Source organism: Silene latifolia, chromosome X, assembly GCF_048544455.1.
Source record: "Silene latifolia isolate original U9 population chromosome X, ASM4854445v1, whole genome shotgun sequence".
In the NCBI taxonomy this organism is placed as follows: Eukaryota; Viridiplantae; Streptophyta; class Magnoliopsida; order Caryophyllales; family Caryophyllaceae; genus Silene; species Silene latifolia.
The window spans coordinates 66,930,000-66,956,467 of NC_133537.1; the positions used below are offsets into that span (position 1 = coordinate 66,930,000).

Here is a 26,468-nt window from a genome sequence, read left to right on the forward strand (position 1 = left end):
AAAAAGTATGACAAAATGGACAAAGGCAGGGGGAAGATGGAAGAATAAAAATAGCCTAAGTCTTTATATTATTTTTATTATTAATTATTTTTGTAATAAATGGCGGGATTTTTAGAATCCTAGCCTAGCATTTTATTTCAGCATTTATATATTATTTGGCGTATTATTAATAGATGAATAAACCTATTGCTTTCAGTTAGGAACTTAAAATCAGTTCCCTTTATTTATTCTTTCGAATTCCAAGTGCCAAAGCAAATGTCCTTCTATTTACATTTTGATTAGAAATTGATTGGGTTGTGTCATGTGAAGGATTGCCTACTTATTCATTGAAAATGAAATCAAACCCAGATTATAGTTCGAAAATAGAAAATGTAAAAGAACAAATGTTCGAAACAAGAGCTTGTAATGAATGTCGGGAATAAGCATGGTGCTTTACTTACTCTTAAAAAAATGCAATTAAGTTATGTTGATGATATTGAGGATAAATAAAAATGCCAAAACGCAAAAGCGAGGTGGCATGAATCTCGAGGTTCGGCCAATGCCGTGTATTTGGTGTCGCAAGAGTGGCACGTGGGTCCCGCGTGGCGCGTTTTTAGTCCTATTCTAAGGGTAATACCGTTTGAGTTGGTCTAGATTATTCGGGTTTGAAAACTCATTTCCATCTAAATCTGTAATTCTAACTGCACCCCCTGAGAGTATGGATTTGACTAAATAAGGACCGGCCCAATTAGGTTTGAATTTTCCCCTTGGGTCGACTGGTAGAAGAGCTCGAACAGATTTAAGCACTAGATATCCCTCTATGATGTTCTGAGGTTTAACTTTCTTGTTGAAAGCTCTTTGAATTCGTGCTTGATATGTTTGAACATTATGCAGGCCACGTAGTCTCCGTTCGTCTAAGAGGACAAGTTCTTCATATCTGTCTCTATTCCATTCTACTTCCGAGATTTGGCTTTCGAGTAGAATACGTAGAGATGGGATCTCTAGCTCTACTAGTTGTACAGCTTCCATGCCATAAGTTAGATAAAAAGGAGTGGCCCCAGTGGGCGTCCTGACTGAGGTTCGATATCCCCATAACGCGAAGGGTATCTTCCCAGGCCAATCTCGATAATTATCAATCATTTTCTTGAGGATCATGACGATGTTTTTGGTTGGTTGCCTCTACTGCACCATTAGTCTGAGGTCGGTAGGGCGAGAAATGATGATGCTTGATTTTGTATTTGGCCAACAATTGTTCGGTTTCGGCTTGAAAATGGGACCCATTGTCACTAATTATTTCGTGTGGACACCCGTATCGACAGACTATATTGGTTTGTATGAACTTGGCCATATGCTTAGAGGTTAAGGCAGTATAGGATGCCGCTTCTACCCATTTTGTGAAGTAATCGATGGCTACCAAGATATAACAATGACCACCCGTCCCGGCTGGAGTGATCTTCCCGATGATGTTGAGTCCCCATGTAGAAAATGGCCAAGGAGATGTCATTGTATATAGTAGAGATGGTGGGATATGCTGTACATTCCCGAAGATCTGGCAATTGTGGCAATGCCTTACGTATTTGATGTAATATGCCTCCATCGTTGTCCAATAGTATCCTAGACGCATGATTTTCTTTGCCATCATTGGCCCACTCATATGAGGACTACATTCTCCATCATGGACTTATTCCATAACTTTCTTTGCTTTTGAATGATCAAGGCAAAACAAAATGACGCCTTGTGGCGTTCTCTTGTATAACTCCCCTTGATTTAGGACATATTGAGATGCTAATAGACGAATCGCACGTTGTCCCCTCTTATTCATGTCGGGTGGGTATATGTCGTTGAGCTTGTAGTTTAGAATGGCTTGATAGCAAGGCTCCTATTGATTTTCGTTCTCATCAGTTAGAAAATGTACATAGGCTGGCTCAGATCGTTGTTCAATACATAACAACATTTCTATCATGTTGTCGAGCATGTTGATCAAGGATGCAAGTTTCGCAAAAGCGTCTGCAAACGGATTTTCTTCTCGAGGTAAATGTATGTAAATGACTTGGTCGAATAATTAAGCCACTTGATCTATCCTGGCTTGATATGCCGCAAGATTTTCACTTGGAATTTTCCAAGACCTAGTGATCTGACTGATGATTAAAGATAAGTCGTCGTGGACCCGAAGTCTCTTGATGCCTAAACTGACCGCTTCTTGTAGACTGCTGAGCCAGGCCTCATACTCTGTCGCGTTATTAATCGCCTCGAAGTCGAGTTTGACAGAAATTGGTGTATGCTCGCCTTGAGAAGAAATGAGCAATACTACTATACCATATCCTCTTAGATTGGAAGCCCCATCGAAGTAGAGGTCCCATGATTCTATATTGACGTGCAAAATGTCTTCATCTGGAAATGACCATGTATCTATTACTTGGGTGTCATGAATGGGATTGTCTGCGAAAAATTCGACCACCGCTCGTCCTTTGATGACCTTCAGAGGTACGTATTTGAGATCGAACTCTGAGAGCATCAAATTCCACCTTGCTAGACGTCCATTTAAGACATGTCTCGAAAATGTATTTGACAGGATCCATCTTCGAATACACCTTAACAGAATAGCTAAGCATATAATGGCGTAGCTTCTTGGTTGCGCACACAAGAGCGAGGCATGTCTTCTCAAGTAGTGTATACTTAGTCTCATATTCCAAGAACTTCTTACTAAGGTAGTATATAGCGCTTTCTTCCTTCCCGACGACTTGTGCAAGCATAGCCCCCATGGCCGTCTCTGTGACTGTGAGATACAGAGATAAGGGTTGATCTTTTTGTGGTGGCATTAGAACTGGCGGTTTAGCCAATATTTCCTTGATTCTGTCAAATGCCTTTTGACAATCGTCATCCCACATGGTGTGGTATTTTTTCTTGAGCTTCTTGAATATAGGTTCACAAATCATGGTGAGCTTTGAAATAAAACGACTGATGTATTGTACTTTGCCTAGGAAGCCCCTAACTTCCTTTTTTGTCTGTGGATGTGGCATCTCGATTAGAAGCATTGATCTTGGATGGATCAATCTATATACCTCTTTGACTGACTACATACCCCAATAACTTGCCGGAAGTGACTCCAAATGCACATTTCTGAGGATTAAGCCGCATGTTGTACTTGCACAATCTGAGAAAGAACTTGCGAAGGTTGGCAATGTGACATTGCCTATCTTTGGATTTGACAATCATGTCATCGACATATACTTCTACTTCTTTGTGTGTCTTGTCATGTAACAGGGTAGTCTAGTTGCATTGATACGTTGCTCCAGCATTGATTAATCCGATCGGCATAACGGTGTAGCAGTAAGTACCTCATTAAGTGACGAACGCTATTTTGTACATATCTTCTTCAACCATTTGATTTGACTATACCTCGCATATCCGTCCATAAAAGAGAGGAGTGTGTGATCTATTGTATTATCTACCAATATATCGATGTGTGGGAGTGAAAAATCGTCTTTCAGACTGGCCTTGTTTAGGTTCCTGAAATCAACACAAACCTGGATTCGCCCATCCTTTTTGGGTACGGGGACTATATTAGTCACCCAGTCTGAATACTTGGAAACTTTGATGAACCCAGCTTTGAATTGTTTGTCCACTTCCTCCTTGATCTTTAGAGCCCATTTTGTTCTCATTCGATGAAGTTTTTGTTTTATGGGTTTGAAACCCGGTTTGATTGGGATTCGATGTTCTGCAATACCCCTGTCTATCCCTACCATATCCTTGTAGGACCAAGCGAAGACGTCTTTGAATTCGTGAAGAATATCGATGAAGCGAGCTCTTTCATTTGGGTCGAGGGTCGTCCCTATCCTAAGTTCTTGGAGTTCTAAATCTGTCCCTACATTGATAGGTTCAGTGTTTTCTATAACTGGTGCCCCTTTACCCTCATCCAGTATTTCTTTAATTATGTAGGGAGGTAGTTCGATTGAGTCTGGGTCAGGATCATCCTCAGTATCATCATAAACAGAATTGCAATCAAGATAACACGAAGAGTAAGCAGAATCGGATTTATTCATATTAATGTTTGAAAATAGCTGAAACAAAGAAGCCATCTGTACTGTAGTCAGTGGCGGTAAAGGGACAGTTGTTGGGGCATTCCCCGAGCTACTGTTACTAGACGATGCTAAACTACGAGAAACAAAGGGATGAAGAGTGACAACAGGAGGAGACTCTCTCATGACTTCCCTAGACTTAGACTCAGTTTCTGACTCCGACTCTGACTCTGACTCGAACTCGTCGTCCTTTGGTTCTTATTTGAACATCTCTCCTTCTCTAGTTGTGAGCTAGAAGAGCCTTCCTTGATTGTTGGTCCATTTAATTGACTTTCTCCATCCTTTCTGCTGATTGGCTGGGCTCGCATATGTGATGAGTGTTGCGGGATTGAAATGGTCATCTCGAAGTATCATGGTAATAAACTCGTCCTGGGCTGCCTTAACGAATCGATCTTCTCCGAATAAAAGGCTGACGGCTTGCCCGTTAAGACAAGGTGTCTGACGATCTTTAACGGTAGGAACCGTTTCCTGGGGAATGAAATAGAAATCGTGGAACACTTAGATTCCATCTAGCCTGTGCCTTTGAACGTCCAAGGTTCGGGAAATCCATAAAAAGATTCATGGTCTCCTTCCTGATGAAGTATCCATTCAACGTAAGGTGATATGGTCGCATTTGTATTCCTCGATTTTTGTGATCGTGGACTTGATTAAGCATTTCGACGACTTCGAATACGGTAGGCTTGTATCCTAACCCTAGTGGTATCTTCTGGGAATGACCTTCTTTGAATGGTGGGAAGGCATTTTTCCAGATAGGGTTTAGTGGCATTCCTGGGAAGTATCCCTGGGATTTGAGTATGTGGTTGACCACTAAGTTGGAGTAAGGGTTGAAGTATAGAGGTGCTAATTCACTTTCCACAAGGTTGATGATTTTAAATCTTCCCAACTCGTGTACTGGATCCAACACGGCCTGATTGCTAGACATCTTTTCGATGACTGCTTTGATAGGTGGTGACGAAGTGATCGTCACTATTCGGCCATCTAGAGGGATTTTGATCTTTTGATGCAGCGTGGATGTCATAGCTTTGGAAGCGTGAATCCGTGGCCTTCCTAGAAGTATGTTAAAGGATGCCTCGATGTCTACTATTTGGAAGTTGACCTTTCTTTCGATTGGCCTAGTGGCTATAGTAAGATTGATGAGACCTATCACTTTGCGTCGCGTACAATCATATGCGCGAACACCTTGACTAGTTGGGGACCATTCTGACTCCTTCATGCCGAGCTTGTAAGCTGTCTTTAGTGGTATGACGTTGACTGCGGAACCATCATCCACTAGTGTCATGGGTACGTTCTTCTTGTGACATGTGACCGTAATGTACAAAGCTAGATTATGAGTGACACCAAAAGGTGGAAAATCTTCATCTGAGAAAGTAACTGGGTTACTTAGCTTGATTGAGTCCTGGAGGACTAGGTTGACCACATCATCTGGAGTAGAATCGTGTGCTACGTTGAGTTTTGCGAATGCTTGTAGCAAAGCTTGGCGATGTGGAAATGAGTTAGCAACTAGTTGCCAGACTGAAAGATCAGTCTTCGTCTTCTGTAGTTGCTTCATCAAGTGGTCAGTAGCTGAGTCTTCGTTGTTCTCTGTTGGAGATACGACATTCCCATTTGTGGCTGAATTATTTGTTTGCACTGGAGTGACATTTTGATATGGGCGACCAGATCGAGTTAAGTGATTTATGTTGAGATCTTCCAAATTTTTGACCAAGGGATGTTCTTTGAGATAGAGATCTTCGTCATCTTCGGCCCAAACACCATTGATAGTGTTGAGTTCTTTGAGGAATAGGATTTCGGATTCTAGACGGATAATCCGTCGAACCAAATAGTCAACTGCCGTGATGACTTCCTGCATTGTTGGCTCGTATAGGGTAATGGCCATTTGCGTGGCTTTTGGTGTTGAGAGTTTTGACTTTTGCAAAGATGATACGACATTTTCTAGTTCGAAACCTTGTCTACTCACACTACTTGCCCATGCGACGAAATATGCAATAGTTGGTGCGATGGTAGAGTAGGCTTCTCCATGGTCGGTCATATTGATCTCATTTTCGACTGGAGAAATAAGGTGTGAGCAATCCAAGGTGGATTTCTCATTCGAGATCATTAGAATTCCAAAAGGTTTCTTTGTATTGTTGGGTTTGTTTGCAGGAGGGATAGGCAAACGCCCATCTTCAATCATGTCTTGGAGGGCATGCTTCAGCCTGTAACAGTTTTCGGTGTCATGTCCTTTTCCCCTGTGATACTCGCAATAGGCATTATCATCCCAGAATTTGGAGTTCTTTTCCAGGTCAGGTGCAGAACCTATTGGTTGGATTCTTCCTTTCTTCATCAACCTCTTCAGCGCATTTGTGTATGTGTCACCGATGTCGGTGAACTTCCTTGGTGTATTATTTTTCTTGGATGGCTCGACGAGGTTGACATCGTCGGTCTTGCTTGTGGAACCGTAGGAACGACTTCCAGTTGATGTTGACCTTTGATATCCGCGTCCTACTGTTTTGGACAAGAACCCTTTGTGAATATCGTCTTCGATTCTCGTACCTAATACTGTTAAGTCTTTGAAAGACTTGATGTTTTGGTACCTCAAATGATTTGCATAGATAAGCCTTAGATTGTCCACGAACTTTTCCACAAGAGTGGCCTCGTCTGTACGCTCAACTGGTTGGGTGCAGGGTGCTAGTCTTCCTCCACCTACTTAGGAAGTCGGTGAACCCTTCCTTTTCATTTTGGGTAAGAACCTCTAAGGTGCGCATGTTGACTTGAATTTCGGCGTTATTCGCGTATTGCTTGGTGAATTCAATGCTGCATCGTCCCAGGTGGAGATCTTCTTGTGGTCTAGAGAGTAAAAACACTGTTTGGGAATAGTGTCGAGAGATGAAGGAAAGATCCTTAAGAACATCTCCGGCTTGATGCCCTTGATAGACATGTAATCTTTAAAAACATGAATGTGGTTTAGAGGATTTTCTTGCCTCTTGAATTTTGGGATGTTAGTCATGTTTAAATTAGTTGGTAGTTGGGCATTTACTGCTTCATACTTTCGGTTATTTTCTCTGTAAATGTTATCCTCATTGAGGTCCATCAATTGTTCTTCTAAATATTGAAGACGCTTTTCAGCTTGGGTGAGGATTGGGGAAGAATCGTTTATGAATGGTGGAGAGTCGTCATTGAATGGAGCATTGGGAATAGGTTCCTCCATAGGAGGGAGCCTTACTTCTACAGCCACTATGCGATTTTCGACCGTTTGGAGGCGAGCATAGGCGACATCTTGACTAGTCTGAAGACGGAGTAGCGCGGCCAAGATTTGACTATTACCATTTTCTTCGGGACCATGGACGCTTGCTGCGCTTTCATTAGTTCCGGACATCTTGGGCTGAGGATAATAACCGACGACGAATGAAGACACATTCGACTATTTTGCACACTTACTCTGACAAGACTCGTGGATTGACTAAAGAAAGAAGAGAGGAAAAGACATGTGTGTGTCACGTGAGTTAGAAGAAAGTTGATTTTGAAATATTGTCCTAAACAATCATTGTGTGTGATCGTAGGAGTGTTGACTTTGAAGTTTGATTTTTTTTTTTTTTTGAAATAGTTGACACATTTTTGAAATTTTGACAGAGTTTTGACTTGACTTTGTTGATTTTGGGCTTTTTAGGCCATTTTGAAAGATTTGCATTTTTGTATTTTGAAGAAAGATTTTTTGAAAAATTTCGTCAGAGTTTTGTTTATAAAAGGTGATAACATATAAGCTATAAACACAAACATTGGCATTATAACGGTATGTTGAGTGCTTTTAGAAGGTTTTGGTTTAAAGGGTGGGTTGCCATACCAAGCCATTATACCATGGTCTGTGGAGAGGTCCGTGCCAAACATGAGTCGGGTCGGTTCCTAGTCCATTCGCACGAGTAGTGAAAGCTCTTGATACAAACATGAGTAAGCATCGTGGTATAGTTGACGTCAATCGATATCTATCTTTGGATGCAAATAGGAACTTGCACCGTCCAGACGGGACGATTGGTCGAATGGCTTTGGTTAAGCCTAGGAAGGCTGGCTAAAACGACCTAGGAAGGTCGAGTAATGAAAACTGACAACTGTCTCATATAAACTATTCCCTAACCTTGTTCAAGTTTCACCCTAGGTAACACTAGAATTAGTCTAAGTGTATCATCCCCAGCGGAGTCGCCAAACTGTGGAAACAGCCACCCGCGCGTTGGTTTCGAGGCGGCGGTACTTCTCCCACGGATCTCCGGCGCGAGGCCGAGGCACGTCATGGGCCGTTAACGATTTGAAAGGCATTGAAACTGGTGAAAGATTTGACATGCCTGCATTTCTGGAGTCACCACCAATTTTTATGGAAAATAGGAACCGTTCGAATACCTCGCGTCATGTCAAGACACAAAGTAGTGACACGAATACTAAGAAATTTGTTACCCTTAGCATTCTATGTCTAGAATGACTCTCGTGATGCCAATGAACACGGATGTTCACAGAGATCTTGAGTAAGGGGTGAGGGTACGTATTAGGAAGCTCGTTTATTTGAACACCTAATCCTGTCCGCCTCGATAGCGGCCTCTACTAATGATCAGGGAAGTTATTAATATTTGATATGTCTTCAATTGTATGCATGCGATGCAACAAACATGGATTAGTCCTAGCGTGTGAGATTAGACTAAATCGGTGAACAAACAATCTAGCACTCAAGTGGGGGTCAAAGTTGGAATTTAGGTTAATTACATGTGAAAAAGTCAGATAAATAAATCATACAAGATGAATAAATTGCAATAAATGAATTACAAGAAATAAATTACACTGGTATTACAATGGATAATTGAATTTACGTCACGAGTACGCTTGAAAAAGATATTTGAAAAGAAAATAAAAGAATTAGAAGATTGTAAAATAGGTCGAACTATTAGTGACAATAAGGGTAATAACCGATTAAAACTTAACTAGAAGCCCTACGTCAAAACAAGATGAGTTCAGAGGCAGAAACCACCTCAGAACAGGCGTAGCATCTGCTGCGTCCTTTAGAAGAGGCGCATCAGTTTATGCGACTGTTCTTGAGTTGGGTTCTGACTGTGAAAGTCAGGCTCGTTAATTGTTGGTTGTTTGATTAGTATGCATTATTGATATATAACTCGAGTGAAGGTGATTTAGTCCGATTATATGCATCGGAACCGTCGTAAAGCAGTAAAAACGAATTGAAACGAAATATTACAAGTTAGTTATTATTTATGATGCCGGAAACGGGTTTATATACAAACTTCAAATTAGAGGGGGGAATTAGAAGATAAAAATTGATGAAGAAATATAATTAAAATCATATATCAAAGACGAATTCAAGGGACTTGATATGAACAAATCGAGCCTCTTAAATCCGGGTTCGAACTTAATGACGAAAACCCACAAATATCGATTATAAGGGATTTAGGTCGGAATTATTAAAAAGTATTATTGAAAACGAATTTGTAAATGAGAAAATATAAGAAAACTTGAAAGGTATAAAGAATAAGATGGAAGAAGACCTTCAAATGAAACAATGAAGAAACACGAGGAAGAAGAAGAAGAGCAACAGCGGCTAAGCAGCCTCTAGAATAGGCGCAACAAGTGCTGCGACTGTTCCAGGAGGCGCAACAGCTATTGCGTTTCTTCTCTACAGTGACTCTCTGCTGTTCCGTTAAAAGGGTTTTAAAACGTGATTTTGAAAATGGTTTTAGGTGTGCTTATGACGTAAACTCGTACATTAATTGATACAAAATAAAATACAATAAATAAATTGGGTTTACACCCTCAGACTTATATGTTTGACGAAGCGAGATTAACTAAGTTGCCGTATTAGTGATTGCTCGATTCGATGTAATATGAAAATGCCCTCTAAAGAGTATTTAGAACAAGTTGATTGAGTTGATTAAAGTGTAGTGGTCAAATTGGTCGGTCATGCAAATGTGACTGGAACTCAGAAGGATATGAGCTTACGTGGTCGCAAGGAGCAAGCACGTAGGCGTCGAAAAGCAAGAGCGCGGTCTTAGAATACAAAGGGAGAAGAGAAGGGCGGACACTCGCGTGAAGAATATGTGAGGCGAAGGCCTCTATTTATACTAATCACGGAGGAATTATGGTAAAAGTAGGAATAGGAAATAAATCCGGAGGAAATATGGAAACTGGAGAAAAAGCAGCCCAGGAAGAGGCGCAGCAAGAACTGCGACATTTCCAAGAGGCACAGTACCTGCTGCGTTTTCTCTCAGGCAGTTTCCTCCTCAGCAAGAAAGATTTCCGCGGTTGATTTTAGGAATTAGGGGAGATGTAGGCTTCCTTATTCCACAAGGTAGATATTTTCGTGATAATAAATAAAATTTAGGAATATTACTCCGGAAAATTTCAGAGTATTCCGACTCGGGCTTTAGACGGTTTAGAAAATGGAAGCGGTTTTTTACCCGGACTCCAAATGAACTCTAATTACTGTCAGAACGACCGTATCGGCGCATATATGACGACCATGAGGTTGACTCGACTGTTTGAGCTATCACGTGTCGGCGAACTTACGAAAGGTCATAAATCGCTCCGCATAATCAGACATGCGCCCCAATCATCACTAGGTGGTTGGCGGGAGGTGCAGAAACGAGGTGTCTACAGTTTCTTACATGGCGATCTTATTGAGGAGGTCTATATGAAACCTCCACCCGGTTTTTATTCATCTACCAATGGGAAGGTTTGTCGCTTGCGCAAATCCTTATATGGACTTCGACAAGCGCTTCATTGTTGGTACGCCAAACTCACTTCCGCCCTGACTTCTTATGGGTTCAAGCAATGCCCGTATGATCACTCTCTTTTCTAGATCACTACCAATGACACCGAGGTGCATGTACTAGTCTATGTCGATGATCTCGTTATATGTGGGAACAACTCAGCTATGATCAGCCGTTTCAAGAATTACTTATCAACATGCTTCCATATGAAAGATTTGGGTGCACTCAAATACTTCCTTGGACTCGAAATAGCCCGCAACAAAACCGGACTCTTTATTTCCCAACGGAAATAAGCCCTCGATATACTAACGAAAACGGGTCTCCTCGGGTCCAAGCCAACATCGGTCCCAATGGAGCCCAATCATCACTTAGGCGAGTCCACTGACGCACTCTTAAAACGATCTGCAGCAATATCGTCGTCTTGTGGGCCGCCTAGTCTATCTCACCATTACTCGCCCCGAACTTATTTATTCCGTCCATATACTCGCCCAATTTATGCATGCCCCAACTGGCAACTACCGAACATTGGCAAGCAGCCTTACAAGTTGTCAGATACCTTAAAACCTCACCGGGACAAGGCATTCTTCTTCGTTCTGATAGTGACCTCTCGCTTCATGCTTATTGCGATGCAGACTATGCCAGCTGCCCTACCAGTCGTCGCTCCCTCACCGCCTACCTTATTTTCTTGGGTTCCTCTCCAATTTCTTGGAAAACCAAGAAACAAACAACGGTGTCACGTTCTTCCGCTGAAGCTGAATATCGCGCCATGGCATACACCATTTGTGAACTAAAATGACTCAAAGGTCTACTCCATTTCCTCGGCTTACTTCACACTAAACCAATCAAGCTCTTATGCGACAGTCAATCGGCGCTCCATATTGCTCGAAATCCGGTCTTCCATGAACGGACCAAACACATTGAAGTTGACTGTCACTTTATTCGTGACGAAATACTAAAGAAAACAATTGAGCCCGGCTACGTTCGTACTAAACAACAGCTCGTAGATATCTTTACTCAAGCCCTTGGCCGTGCTTCATTTCACGACATTTTGTCCAAGTTAAGCGTTACGAACCTCCACGCACCAACTTGAGGGGGAGTAATAGTCGTTGCCATACACAAGCTAGTTGTTGCCTTCATATCTTCACCATCATCAATCAAGGCAATCAAAATATATTCACTTCCGTAAATAGAGATCTTCTAGCTGTTAGAATATATTTCCGTATATATGATAAGTTGTATAAATAGTGTAGCATATCTCTTGTACAGTACACGATTGAACAATAATAGTATACATTCTATATATTACAAATTCTATTAACCTTACGTTTCTTCTTTTTTTTTTTTTTTTGTTTTTTTTTTCCAAATTACTCAATTTATCAAATTTCAAAATCTATCAAATTTAACAATTTTTCTATTATTTGTACTCGAATTTATCAAGTTTATAGTTCGTAATCATTAAATTACACTACCATATTCACTAAATTTAAAGTGAATGTAATAGTATCATATAGTGAATATTACACTATATGGTACATATTCATCAAATTACAGTCATCATATTCACTTAATTAAAAGTGAATATAATAGTATCATTTGGTGAATATCATACCACATAAGTTCATAACACATATTCATCACATTACACTATCAATTAGAATTCTGCTATTCGACTTATCAGTAGAGTCAAAGATCATCGAGTTAAATATAATCCTTCGATAACTCTACTTATCAATTGGAATTCTGCTACCAATCTTACTATACGACTCTACTGATAAGTCGAATAGATCCAAGCAAAATAACGCACTTTTTAGTTAATTAATGGAACATTGATAAAAAAAAAGTGAAAGCAACTGATTTGTATAAGATTACATTACATAACAGAAGAAGGAATTCCATTCACAATCTCACCATATTACAAGGGGTAGGATTAAATACAAGAAGAAAAATGTGTTTTCATCCTCATCTTTCAGATCAAGAAGAAATGGTGTAACGATATCAAATAATTAGTAAAATGAAGATAAATGAACATCGAATGAGTGGAAAAAAGAAAAAGAAAAAGAATGAGTAGCGAGTGAGTGAGAATTACAAGGACAGAACAAGTTAATGCTGTGGAGGCAATTTCCTGAGCAGTTCCAACAAAGAAGTCGCCTTCCTCTTTGCTCTTTCTGTGCCACTTCGAGTCATTTCCGTCAGGGCAATGGGAGCACCCAGCTGACTTAGACAGGAAAGATTTTCCACATCTCTCTTACACAATGCAAGTAGAATAGCAGCTGCATTCTCCTTATTTCTTGGTAAACCTGTCCCAAGCAGATCGACCAGAACAGGTAAAATGCTGGCCTTAACGATGGCAGCTTTTGCCTCTTGGTGAGCAGCCAGAACCGAGAGTATCGTTAGAGCCTCATCCACCATGGTCCCACTGGAATCTGTTAGCATCTTCAATAATGCCGAAATGATTCCGGCTCTCACTGCTCTGCCTTTGTTACCCTGATATATGCATAAATTAAAAAGAGCTGTAGCTGCGTCTTTTTTCCCTCGTGGGCTTCCACTTTGCAGAAGATCCACCAAGGCCGAGATTGCCCCTGAAGCCCCAATTATTATCTTGTTTTCATCTGCTAGCGACAAGCTAAAAAGGGTAGCCGCAGAATTTTCTCTTGCTTCCATTGTTCCATTCCTTAAAACTTGGACGATGGACGGGATTGCCCCCGCAAGCATTATTAGTTCTTTGTTATTTTCGTAAATTGAAAGGTTAAGAATGGATGTTACAGCGTTCTCTTGAGTTGTTATATCGTCAGTGGTTAATAGGCTGACGAGAAAAGGAATAGCTCCGGCTTCAGCAATTAGTATTCGGTTATCAGTACTTCTTTTGGAAAGGGAGCGGATTTCAGTGACTGCTGCTCGGCGATCCTCAACTACTCGACTTGAAAGCTTACGGACAAGAGCTTGGATTGTTGCAATGTCCCCACTTACATCACGAAATGACCCGTCACTCTTCTTGATTTTGCCGGTCAACAGAGCAGTTGGCTGCTCGACGTTGTTCTTGGCACACCATTGAAATATTAGGCTTCTTAGCACATAGTTGGGCGTCAGAGTCATGTTTTGGAGCTTTTGCTGAGTTTTTGGACAGGTAACATTGCCAGAATCAATCCATCTTTGTATGTATGAGCGCTCATATGTCTGCAAGAAAACAACGATATTGAAGAGGCACAACAGCAGAAAGGTCCAGAAACAAAGATACAAACGAGTGACAAATATGGACGAAAACTAAGGGCTGAAAATTAAATAGATTTATGGCCAAATTAAGTACTCCCTCCGTCCCGATCAATTGTTGTCCTTTAGTATTGGCACAAAGACCAAGGAAAGAGGAGGGGGCCAATTGTAAGATGACAAGTGGACCAAATTGAGTATGAAGGTTCAAATTGCTCATCAAATGCAATCCTAAAATAAAAAGGAAAACAATTGACTGAGACACCCCAGAATGAAATAGGATAACAAATAACCGGGACAGAGGGAGTAAAACAATTAGAGGAAAAGAAATGGAGGATTTGGGTGTCTCTCCACACAAGCTAGTGTGATAGATAAAAGCAATACAAATTGATCCTCAACTTCTATGACCAGCAAACTAAATCTATATCTCTTGATCTGTACTTCCTAACAGTTCCTCTGTACCGATTCTCTGAACAAATACCAATAGAAAACAACGGCAATTTTAAGGCTTAGACCATGGTTTAATGTTTAGAGGAAATACCTGTCCAGTGGCCACAATAACAGGATCTCTCATGATCTCAAGAGATATCGGGCATAAGAAATCTTCAGGAATAACAACAATCTCGGGTTGCTTGCTCTCGTCTGGACTTTCTTCTGACACATTTCCACTGTTGTCCATATCAACCTCAACACCATTTGATTCACAAACTGTTGAGGAGGTTATATTCACCATTTCTGCCTCATCAAGACACTGGCTTCTTGATGAATTACCTTGGGCAACATGCTTGACCTTCAGCTTAACTCCATGATCGATATTACCTGAGTTTCCTATATGCAAGCTCCCAATTCCTTTGTTTCGAGAGCTCAGCGATTCCAGCTCACTAAGTAGAGGCTGAGAGGCAGCACGACTTATAGTGCTCGAGTTGACAGGACCATACCTTTCGGTAGCTCTTTTCAATTGTGTTCTCACCAACTCAACCTATTAACCAATTTCCAGTTATTCTTGAGCAATAAATCATCATACAATTAGTGCACAGAACGTTGAGGATACCATACCTGTTCCTGAACCTCCTCTGAAACACCAAACTGTTCATACGGAATGTTTCCCAATGCTTTCTCCAATTTCCATGTCACGCATTGAAACTGAAATGCAACTCGCTTGGAAGCACCATCCTGTTGAATACATAATCAAAGAGAAGCACTATTATGATTTTGAGTTTGATATCTCCACGCTGCAACTAAAATGAATATGAAGTGTCAATCATATTATGATTTTGAGAATGATATCTCGACGCTGCAACTGAAATGAATATGAAGTCTCAATCATATTTACACACTCAGTCAATATTAATCTTCACATATGACATTCTCAAGTCACAAATTTCAAGGCTAATATCACGTTAGCTCCCGTTATATTATGCTCCATAAAAAAGAGCCGATACTCTGGCCGCATCAACCGATAATTTTAAATGTCAAATCTTAGTAAATTTCCATGACTTAACATTGTGACACTCACAATACTAAAGAACAAGAGTTGGCACAAATGGTTAGAGTTTTCTTACTCCAACCAAGAGGTTGGGGGTTTGATTCTTGCCCACGACATAGTGCACTCCTTTGAACCAAAAAAAAAAAAGAACATTGTCACAATACTAGATGTATATTTGCAAATGGTATATATATTTGTGAAAAAAAGATTTCTTTGCTAGTTTTATGGCTATATTCTTGGAAATTTATTTTTTTCGTCGGGATTTGCAATGGGCATTGACAGTTTCAAAGGATGATTCATGTCAGCTTATCCCAAATCACTTTGGGAAGAAGACTTAGATATTGATAATGCTGTTGAGTAGGTTACAAACACGTAAAGTGAATTCAAATTAAAGATTAGAACAAGTGAAGACTAAATGCACATGATAACGATAATAGAAACTACCGCCACATTTGCAGGGTAATCCGTTACATAAGTCTCTCAACATTACGATAACAAGGTTTGGCAACCTTTACCACAACTGTGACCAATGCTCCATTTTTATAATGCAAACTGATACTTTTCTATCATTGGCTCCTGAAGCTCCAAACTTCTACAATTGCTCAGTTCTTGAATTTTTCCTACCTAATTACAACACTTGATCCTACACCCTCGCCTGCCTCTTAAGTACCCAAAGTTTTTCTTGAATTGGCAACTAATGGTCTGTTCCATATTACTACCTTGGACTCAACAGATTCTTTACGTTTTTATTAAAATACCCCTCACAAATGAATAAAAGTGTAAAGAATCTGTTGAGTCGGAGGAGTAGTAACACAGGTGAAGTAGTCAGTTTTCCCTCATTCCTTTCCTTTATTCCAAACAAGGAATTTCTAAATCCCTTTTCAGTCGATTTCTCTGAATCCAAACAAAGTCTGCCTGAAGGTGTTAAGGTTGTCTCTTAATCCAAACAAAGTTTATTTTTTTTAACTATAGAAAGAAGAACGAAATACACTAATCTTCAACTTAATTACAACCAGTAAATTGATAAGAACACTAACAATTACTAACAAAGTCGAAAGACGATTTCAAAGTTTAGAGTAATTAGCATCAACAGTAAACGGTGATTCGAAAGGTAAAAACAATAGAGTGAGACGGAAAAAGAAAAGAAAAGAAAAGAAAAGAAAAGAAAAGAAAAAAGAAAGAAGAGATCTAAACATACTTCATTAGGATCAAAGGTAGAAGCAGCTAAAAGCAAACGCTTAGCATCCTGAAGAGCAAGAAAAAGATGAAAGAAATGATGAGACGGGTGAGAATGAATGTCAGACTCCCGGATCTCTTCAACTAAATGAGACAATAGAGAAATCCGACGGCAGAGATCAGTACAATCCTTTCTAAACAAATCTCTAAAACCGCCACTGGAGGAGATAGTAACGACGTCGTTGATAAGTAGACGGAGGTTGTCGGAATCCATGGCGGCGAAATGCGGTGGCGGTGGCGGTGGGGCATTAAGGAACAGGGAGAAGAAAGAGAAGGACGCACATGGTGGGGTCCAAGTCGGAAGTATGTTGTTAAAAGGAAACAGGAAGAGAGTGGGAGTTATGAGTTGTAACTCCGTGTTTCTTGTCTTATCATCACTTGATGACTTGAGTTGTGAATTGTGATGCCCAGATTCTCGGGCTGGATGCTATGGATTTTTTCTTTTTCTTTTTTTTATTTAAGTTGAATTACAGAATTACACATTCTATCTAAGTTGAATTACAACAGATTTACATAGCTAGCTGTTCGGTAAGTTTTTTTGGGCGAAAAAGACAATGTAGTCAAAGTTATTGATTCCCCGTTTGTTTCTTTTGACCATAATAAGATTTGAAGTGAATTGAAAAACTGAATTGAAATTATAGGATCTAAATTGAACTGAATTTATAGGATTTGAACTAAATCTATACGATTCGAACTGAATGGAACTAAACTTATAATATCTGAAATAAATTTAAATTAAGTGACTTTAAGTCCAAAAAACAGAGCCTTCTTCCCGAAGGAGATTGCCCAACTATCGGTCGGGATACTTCTAAAAAAAAATAAAAAAATCCTTCAACTGATCATTTGTTCGACCTTTTGGAATTGAATCTAGAGTATTGAGAGAACATTAAATGGAAGAGGATTCAATTGCTCTCTTTTAACCCCCAAAACTCGTCTTACTCATTACCTCTTATCCGTATAGAAATGAAGTATCCTTACCTTTTTACCCATTTTTTTTCGAATAGTCTTTCTTTTTTAGTGTTGACCAGGAGTATCCCCTACCGACAGTTGGGAGCTTGGGGCAATCTCCTTCGGGGTACTGAAGGCAATTTAATAGGTTGACCTCTCCAAAGTTTGGCTTTTTCATTCGCAAGAGTCAGGAATCGAACCCCTGACCACTTGTTTAAGAGATGAGAGCTCTTACTACTCACACCAGCCAACTTTTGGTATAGTCTTTCTTAACACAAAGACATCCTTCTTAATAATAAAACGGGTCACATCGTGCTACATAGGAATACATAACAAATCTTTTGTTTTTCTCGATGTATCATGCTTTTATCTTATTCCTTCCACTTGGCACTTGCACATATTTAACTTGTGTTACGCTTAGACGAATATACTCGTAATAAATAAGAATTTGCTTAGGCTTTGCACTTCAATTTTCTTAACTTGTTTGGACTGAATTTATAAGTTAGCTTTTATGAACTAAAAATTTATATGATTTGAACTTTATTTAACTTACAAGATTTGAAATGAATTTATAGTATCTATACTTTTCTGAACTTATAAGATCTGAAGTTAACTTAATTAAACTTATTATTCATGCATTTTTTATTTAAGCTAGTCTTTCTTAAGATGAATGTATCGTCTTAATAAAACGGATCACGTATCATTCAATATAGGCTAATCTTTTGTTTTTCCCAATGTATTATACGTAAGTCTTATTTCTCCAACATGACATATTTAACTTGTTTTAAGTTTAAGACAGATATACCTGATGCGGTTTAGATTTACGTCATTTTGCCGTATTTCCGTAGCCATTAGCTCTTATTATAGCGGTTTTAGATGCCATTTCTTTCCTATTGGCTATTTTGTGCTTTTATGACGATTTTGTAGGTAAACCAGGCAGTTTTTATCACATTTTGAGGGCAAAAGGAAAATTTAGAAGCTGCTTTTATTCTTATCACAGTTATAAACTGTGTCTACATATGTTTCCCACCCAAAATGTAGTACTGAAAACAAACCACAACAAAACAAAATATGGTATATTTATGTGTAACTCTGCCCTTAGGGACCAAGGCGTATTTTCTTCGGTTAGTCTCATTATAGACGGATATATCCGTTTAAAGTGAAAGACGGGTCAAATATGCTTAAAGTGGTGACACATGCAATTTGTTGCTTCTGTTATGCTTAAAGACTTAAAGTGGGTAGATATTTGGCCCGTCTATAACTATAAACGGATATCTCCCGTCTATAATGAGAATTAGCCTATTTTCTTAGGCTGCCATAATTCCACGGGCATATTCCCTATGCCACAAACTTTGTAAGGCCCTATCTTAGTCAACAAACTTCTTACTTGAGTATAATTTCCCCTGGCATTTGTCAAAATGACAATGACATTGTCAATCATTACCCCTTTTCTTTCTCTGTTACCGATCTTCACCAACGAAATTACATTTCAAACATGAAATATCCATATATCATCATCTAATGTGTACACTTTGGATTTGCAATGTTGAAAAACTCGTACCAAAAATATAACCTGGAAAAAAGTAGGAACAAAGACGTACAAAATCAAGGATCAACCAAGGGCGGAAGTAAAATAAAATATACTGTACTCCCTAGTTATCAAGAAGTTACCTTATTACTTGAGATATAATCACATGCATGTATTCTCAGTTGGCCCCCCTAGTTTATAAGTTTGAGTGGTCTCATCATCACATTGTCTTCATGATCTAGGATCTGCAATATCGTTGATAAAATAAAACAACACGTTATAGCGCAAACCGATATTTAGGCCATAATAACATTAAAACAAAAAGAAATTTTCATGTTAAACTTGCTCACTTAATAACATAAACTCCTCGCTTTTATATGGACTTTGTTCACTAATATAATGCGGAGTACTAGTTTAACTTACATGGCAATGGTAGACATAACCAGGCTCAGCAGTCGCATCAAACGGATACGATCCATTAACATGGATGTACGAGAACCTCACGAAGATCTTGGTCACATAACCCGGCTTCATTTTGAACACATTCTTCCACCCTTTCTCATGAGCCGGCACACGTTTCTTCATCCCTTGAGCGTGGCGTTCAATGTCACACTTGATGGCATCATCAAACTTAATCATGCAATCTTTGAACGTGTCGAAATCGATGATCTTAACTTGGTCTAAGATCCTAAATAAGGCTAAGTGGATATGAAGTGGGTGGTTGTCATCGGTCAGGTTGATCACGTACCAGACCTCACTGGTTCCGACCTTAGGAGTTTCGGTTACTGGATCGTCGAATGATAAGCCGTTGATGTAGAGGTGTGTAGGTTCGTCGGTTGAGCTCGTGTACTCGTGCATTGCTATGTAACGCGTGCGTGAACTAATTGATAGGTCGGGTGATGGGTATTTGATTAGTTTAGAAGGAACGCGGCTTGGGTCAGTCACTTGAGTAGTATCCTTGATTATGAATTTCATTACTTTGCTGTTTGCGTCGTCCACTGGGTCCCCTATATAAAAAAAAAACAAGATTAGTTTAGTACACAAATGATTGAGACGGAGGAGGAGGAGGAAGTACAAACTCCATGCATGTGTTAATGCTAACCTGTTGGGAAAGGATATGCTGCATTATTAGCCAAGATGACAGTTTTGGAATTTGAGTTGGCGAAATCAATGACAACATCAGAAATCTCAGAGGGTGCCACAAGATTGTATTTACTCTTACAGGGATGTCCAAGGTAGGCGGAATCAGAGCCAATATGTATAAACGGCATGCCGTTGCTAAGGTAAAATCTGAAGAAACGGGCGTTGCTGGTGTTTATGATGCGAAACCTGTACTTGCGTCGCTGTACTTCCATGTACGGCCATGCCTTCCCGTTCACGACTATCACGTCTCCAAAGTATTCCGGTTGCCATTGTGGATGTATCTTTGGGTTGTTTCCTGTACGATTTACAATCAATCGTCACCAATAATGACCAACATATATTATCTAAGATGGAAGGAATTCGAAACATAAACTTACCAGTACGGTTCATAAATAGGGATCCGTCTTTATAAAAATCTCGATCACAAACGACCAAAGTCCGTTCAAATTCATCACCAGAAGGCAACCCAAGAGGCGCCTCAACTTGGGGATGACGAATAACGTAAGCCCCAATCAAACCCGCCAAAAGGTTAATCCTAGTCAAACCCATGGCATGGTCATGGTACCACAATGTCCCCGGCTGCTGCATATTATGATAATGATACCTTCTCTTACTCCAATAAAGCCCTCTCTCGGCAAACCCTCGGGTGAACCATGAGTGTCCATGACCATCGCTCTCAGGCTCGTCAATACCACCATGAAGGTGCACCACTGTGGGAACGCCCTCGTGGTTTGGTGGGATTGCAGTCGGTATGGTCGGGTCCCATGGGAGGATGTGTTTATTAGGAAGATAATTTCGCCATGATATATACGTGTCGATGCCATGAAGAGCCTCAATGGTTGGTCCGGGAATACTTGCATGTCTCTTGGTTGTTCCGTATGCGAACACCGTTGTTGGTGGAAGGTCTCTATGGAATTTCTGTTGTCACATTAAGGCATAAGGTGAGCTTAATTCGAGTATTCAATATATCCCAAGGCAATTGCAACAAGAGCTTGATCAATCTAATCCATCCTAAGGCAATTGCGACTCGCGAGTAACACCTTAAAAATCTAATTCCAAACTCGGGCCTAATAGAGTTCTTACAAGTTTTGGCTTAAATCATATCCATAAATTTTATATTCCCTAGTCTAAATAGTTGAAATTGAATAAAACAAAGTATTAACAACAACATTTCATAATGTAAAAGGACAATGTTAGTGCGCCACCAGATCCCGTCACCTATCCACATTCACAATTCCATGTCTAACTCAAGATTTATCACTTATTAATAAGCTATAGAGTATATCACAAATAATAACACTTGAAATTTGTGGCTTAATGTATTCCATACTTTGCAAGTTTGTTGACCGGTTAATTATTTGCTTATTTATATATTAAGGAGTAAATCTAAATAATCGAGTATACCTTTGATTTATTTATTTAAGAAATTAAAAATTAAATTGGTTTAACCAGAACCTCCCACTCATAGAATGATGGAACGTCGTTTTGTGAAGCTGGGCATATGATAAGAATTCACACTTTAACTTTAGGGATATGGACTACGTTGCAACATATATGTCAATATCATCCTCGTAGAAAAAGATACTCTTATTTACAATTACATGCAAGCTCCTCATATTTCCCAGACTCGTCATTTTCGGCACTATTTCATCAGCTTTGATGCTTCTGTTTGGACGCTTTTGTCATTCTTGGCCGAGTGGATGTTCAGATTGAATCAGAACAGACTAAAAGTTATTTATAATTAAAAGGCTAAATAAAGTTGATGTATGAGCCCGGTCATATGTTGTCCTTTTTTTATTTTGGGTGTCTCAGTTATTTGTTGTCCTTTCTATTTTAAGAATGAACTTGATGAGTAATTTGATCATTCACACTCAATTTGTTCCACTTGTCATTTAGCTATTGACCCTCTCCTCTTTTCTTGTTCTTTGTGCCAAAACCAAAAGACAACAACTGACCGGGACGGAGGGAGTACTAGTTTACTACTACTACGTAGCAGATTTATACACATTTGTTTACGTACAGTTCTTAGAATTACAAATCTAAGCAGTAATTCAGTCCTTACAATTACAGTACATACCAAGTATCTCATATAATGTTTTTTACTTATTTTGTGGTGCCATGTAAAGACGTCTCAATGATAGACTCATATATGTTCAACAAATTTTATAAATTCAGTGAATAGAAGGGAGTACAATACAATGAAATGGAGGGTCCAAACACCTCGCATTATCAAATTTTGTCGGTAAGTTAAGACCTTTATTTTAGAACCATCCAAATATTTTACATCGATTATTCTAACAGGCTACTTATCAATCCATAAATTAGTTGCCAATAGTTTTGGTGAAGACTAGTTTATTATTATTTTTTTTTTTTTTAAAGATATCCCGTACTTGAGTGCATCAATTCTCATTGAAAATGGACATTTTTTGTCACAAGCTGAAGACGGGTCAAATGTCGTCATTTTAGCTACAAAATGTGACTATTTTAATGACAAACTACTATAATTTAAAAATAAATTCTGTAATTTTTTATATAAAAATGTTCTATTTTTCGTTTTAAATAAATTACATTTTCCACCTTTTTAAGCAAAACTTATTACCTTGAGTGCCACAACTTTTCGGGGTAGAAGGCAGAGTTCATAAAATTTACTTAATCTGGCAAAATAATTTGCGTATCGATCAAAATGAATTAAATGCAAAACTCAATCAAGAGCACTGTACCCATCTAATCCCAAACAAAGGCGCCAATTATATGTGTACGCATGTAAGCTATTTAAACTAGTCATCCCAAAATTAGTGGTGGTTATATGTACTCATAATCATAGTCCTAAGACATTAAATGCCATTAATTGTAATTTTTGAAATGAGTAATCTCGAGGCAAACATGCTCAGGATTCTTAATTCGGCCTTTTTAACATGTGTCCATTAAACACAAGTTAAAAAAACCGAATTAAGAATCCTAAGTATGTTTGCCTCGGGATTACTCAATTCTAACCTGTGCGTAATTGGCATACGTTAAAAAAGCCGAATTAGGAAAGAAATAAATAATATTTCATGATAAATACATGATTTCTAGTATCATAGTTTTACCAAAAATAAAAAACAAACGTATAAATTATTCTAGTAGTTGATGTAATTTATTAGGAAAAAATTCAAATGGCTTTAATTCAGTCATCTAAGGCTCCGTTTGGCAAGACATTTCATGTACCTGATTTGGTCAAAGTAGCTTATTTGACCAAAATTCCAGGTACCTTATTTTTTTGTACGCGTTTGGCAAGTAGTTTATTTAACCAAATAAGCTACCTGAAATGAAATGCTACCTAGAGTAGCATTTGAGATTTCAGGTACCTGTTTTGATTTAATTTTCCGCTTTTACCCTTAAATTTATACTATTAAATAATTATCATATCCTTTTACGTCATTTCATCAAAATCAGTTACCTTTTCAGTTAGTTTGTCAAACACTTATTTATATAATCAGCTACCTTATCAGTTCCTAATTTTCACTACCTAATCGATTACCTTTTCGGGTTTGATTACCATTTTTCGATTTTCAACTACCTTTTCGTGTTTTTCAAAATTTTTTCGATTAGTTTTTACCAAACAGAGCCTAAAGCGTCAACCTAGACCGGGCTAGTTTTTCCAGGGGAAACATGCAAGAACAATGATTAGTGTAACTCAAAATACAAAGATCACAAAATCTCATTATAGACGACATATATTCGTCTATAACTAAAGACGGACCAAATACAATACCACATTTCTAATAGGACAAACAACAAGTGGGGTGGTGGGGGCTAAAAATGTCACCACTTTCAAGCTATTTGACCTGTCTTTAGCTATAGACGGATATATCCCGTCTATAGCAAGACTAGCTGAAGAAGAAATACCAATAACACGAGAAAAATGATTACGCATCTAATGTATTACCTCAGACCCTTTAGTTATCAAGCATACATACATTTTTTCTGAACTTTTAAAGTTTATAATTATATTTTAATTTTTTGATGTCAAAACTCAAAATACTTGAATTTATATGTATATGGTTTTTGAGTAATATTGTGTTTGAATTTATATGTATATAGTTTTTGAGTAATATTGTGTTTTGTTAGTTTAAGGTTTAAGTAAACGAGCTCAAAAACTTTATACTAAAATTCATAATAATTAAAACAAAACTCAAAATATATACAATCAGAATATCAGATGTATATTTGATGTATAGCCTATGAAGTGCGAGTAACGCCAATTATATCTAACTTCGTACTAATTTGGGTATTTTGGACATCTTGTGGGACATGGCTAATGCTTAGCCACATAATAGTGAAATTCCATGGGTTATACCGAAATTCTATAACATTCGAGAGCAATTAGCGAGTTATTGTCTCAATTATCACGCTATTAAGTTCTTTTTTTACGGATAATATTATGATTTTATTTGAAGTCCCGTCAGTTGTCACTCTCGGGTGCTATTTAAATTTTTCACTAACCTTAATTTGTGAATTTTTAGAGTTAACTTCCATTTGTTTTGTTTTTTTTGAAGATATGAAAAAAGTAGTAATGGAAACAGGGGAAGATGAGTTGAAGGGCAGAGCAACAGAGAGGTGTAAACATTTTAAAAAAAAAAAAAAAAAAAAAAAAGTGTGTGAACATTTGTTTAATATTTTGAGACATAGTGAAAGAAGTTGGTAGCCAATTTCAGTCTTTCACCAATATTTTCTAAAGCATCATTTTTTTAATTCTTTGCAGACTGTTTGATTAAAAGTTAAAACCCTTTCACACAAAGAAACAAGCACATAGCCTAATCATGTGTTGCTGTCCTTGAAATCATAATAAACAACATATTCTTACATTCTAAATCACATATACTTGTCTTATAATTAATCGATTTCATTCTTGCTAAACGAATTCACTGTATTTGTTTTAGGACGTATACTTTGTCTAGTCGTGAAATTACATATGAGACAAAATATAGCGAATTCATTTAAATAACTCGAAAAACCCGAGATAAGAATACAATGAATTGAGTTGAATAAAGAAATGACAAAAAAAAAGGGATGTAGATTGAGAACTGACCCATTTCTTTTGGTACATGCCTATTTTGAGTGAGACGGAAGTAGGTTTACCATCAACAAGCTTATACCCATAAACTTTAGGCACTTGAGGAAGTTCATCAACAAACATCCGCAATCGTCCCGAACTTACTAAAGGCTCATTAATCGCGAAGCTACTTTCAAATAAAACTACCAAAAACGTTAGAAAAACAATCATTTTGAAGTGAAGCAGATATTTCATGAGGAATTAAACAGAGGAGATATTTGGAATGTGAGTGATGAAGGAATGAAAAGGGTGAAAAATAAATGGGTAATAATGGTGCATTTTAAAGGCGACATTATGTGGGTCTCATGTTTTTGTAAAAGGATTTGTTTTTTATTGCAAAAAATCACAGTAGGAGGAAAGAAATTATATTCTGGGATAACGCCGAGTTTTCCTTCAAGAAAATGCGAAACTTGCTTCTCAAAAGTCTTACAGCTATGCATTATGAATTTATGATTATGATATCAAATCGGAATAATTGGGTTCAATTCATATTCTTATTTTTGTATTTCTTTTTATTTACTTCTCTTTAGGAAGTGAAGAAATTATTGTGGTGAAATTTCTAGTTTTGTTACTTAACACGGTGATATTGATGTTGATTTTTTTTTACGGCTATAAATAAAGAGTTTTTTATATAGATGATATTTGACTTATTTGGTCAAATGCACTTATTTTAGTAATACCATAAACTAAAACAAGGTAACTACATCGGGTAACACAAGTGTGTTGATGGCGAACGGACGGCTGTATACGGGAATCAACTCCAACCTTCTTGAACTGACGATCACAGGTGGCCAAACGATCAAACAAATCATTACTCATCTTAATCAACTGAGCTTCGGAGAAATACCTCCAACAAGACACAAAAATGTGTCTCGGAGATTCATCTTCTTGGTTATGATACACATTATCTCGAAACCAACGAGACCCTTGACCCATCAAGAGTGAACAAAGTACACCTACGCCACAGGGATGTAGAAAGGAAATGCGGAATGTAGACCATGAAAGCCTACTCCAAAGGAGATAAAACTCCTAC

General features: G+C 38.4%; 2 protein-coding genes across 2 annotated transcripts; both read right to left on the reverse strand.

Moving 5' to 3' along the window:
- Positions 1 to 12,625: 12,625 nt before the first annotated feature.
- Positions 12,626 to 17,204, reverse strand: LOC141623374 (U-box domain-containing protein 11-like). Its single transcript, XM_074439487.1, has 4 exons — positions 16,684 to 17,204; positions 15,056 to 15,172; positions 14,541 to 14,978; positions 12,626 to 13,969 (listed from the first exon to the last, which is right to left on the reverse strand). The coding sequence occupies exons 1-4, from the start codon at positions 16,933 to 16,935 to the stop codon at positions 12,896 to 12,898; spliced, it is 1,881 nt and encodes a 626-aa protein (XP_074295588.1). The 5' UTR covers positions 16,936 to 17,204; the 3' UTR covers positions 12,626 to 12,895.
- Positions 17,205 to 19,038: 1,834 nt separating this feature from the next.
- LOC141623375 (multicopper oxidase LPR2-like) lies at positions 19,039 to 25,854 on the reverse strand. The gene is made up of 6 exons (XM_074439488.1): positions 25,412 to 25,854; positions 20,718 to 21,258; positions 20,300 to 20,635; positions 19,621 to 20,204; positions 19,341 to 19,442; positions 19,039 to 19,242 (listed from the first exon to the last, which is right to left on the reverse strand). Exons 1-5 carry the CDS (start codon positions 25,628 to 25,630, stop codon positions 19,389 to 19,391), a joined length of 1,734 nt encoding a protein of 577 aa, XP_074295589.1. The 5' UTR covers positions 25,631 to 25,854; the 3' UTR covers positions 19,039 to 19,242; positions 19,341 to 19,388.
- Positions 25,855 to 26,468: the final 614 nt, after the last annotated feature.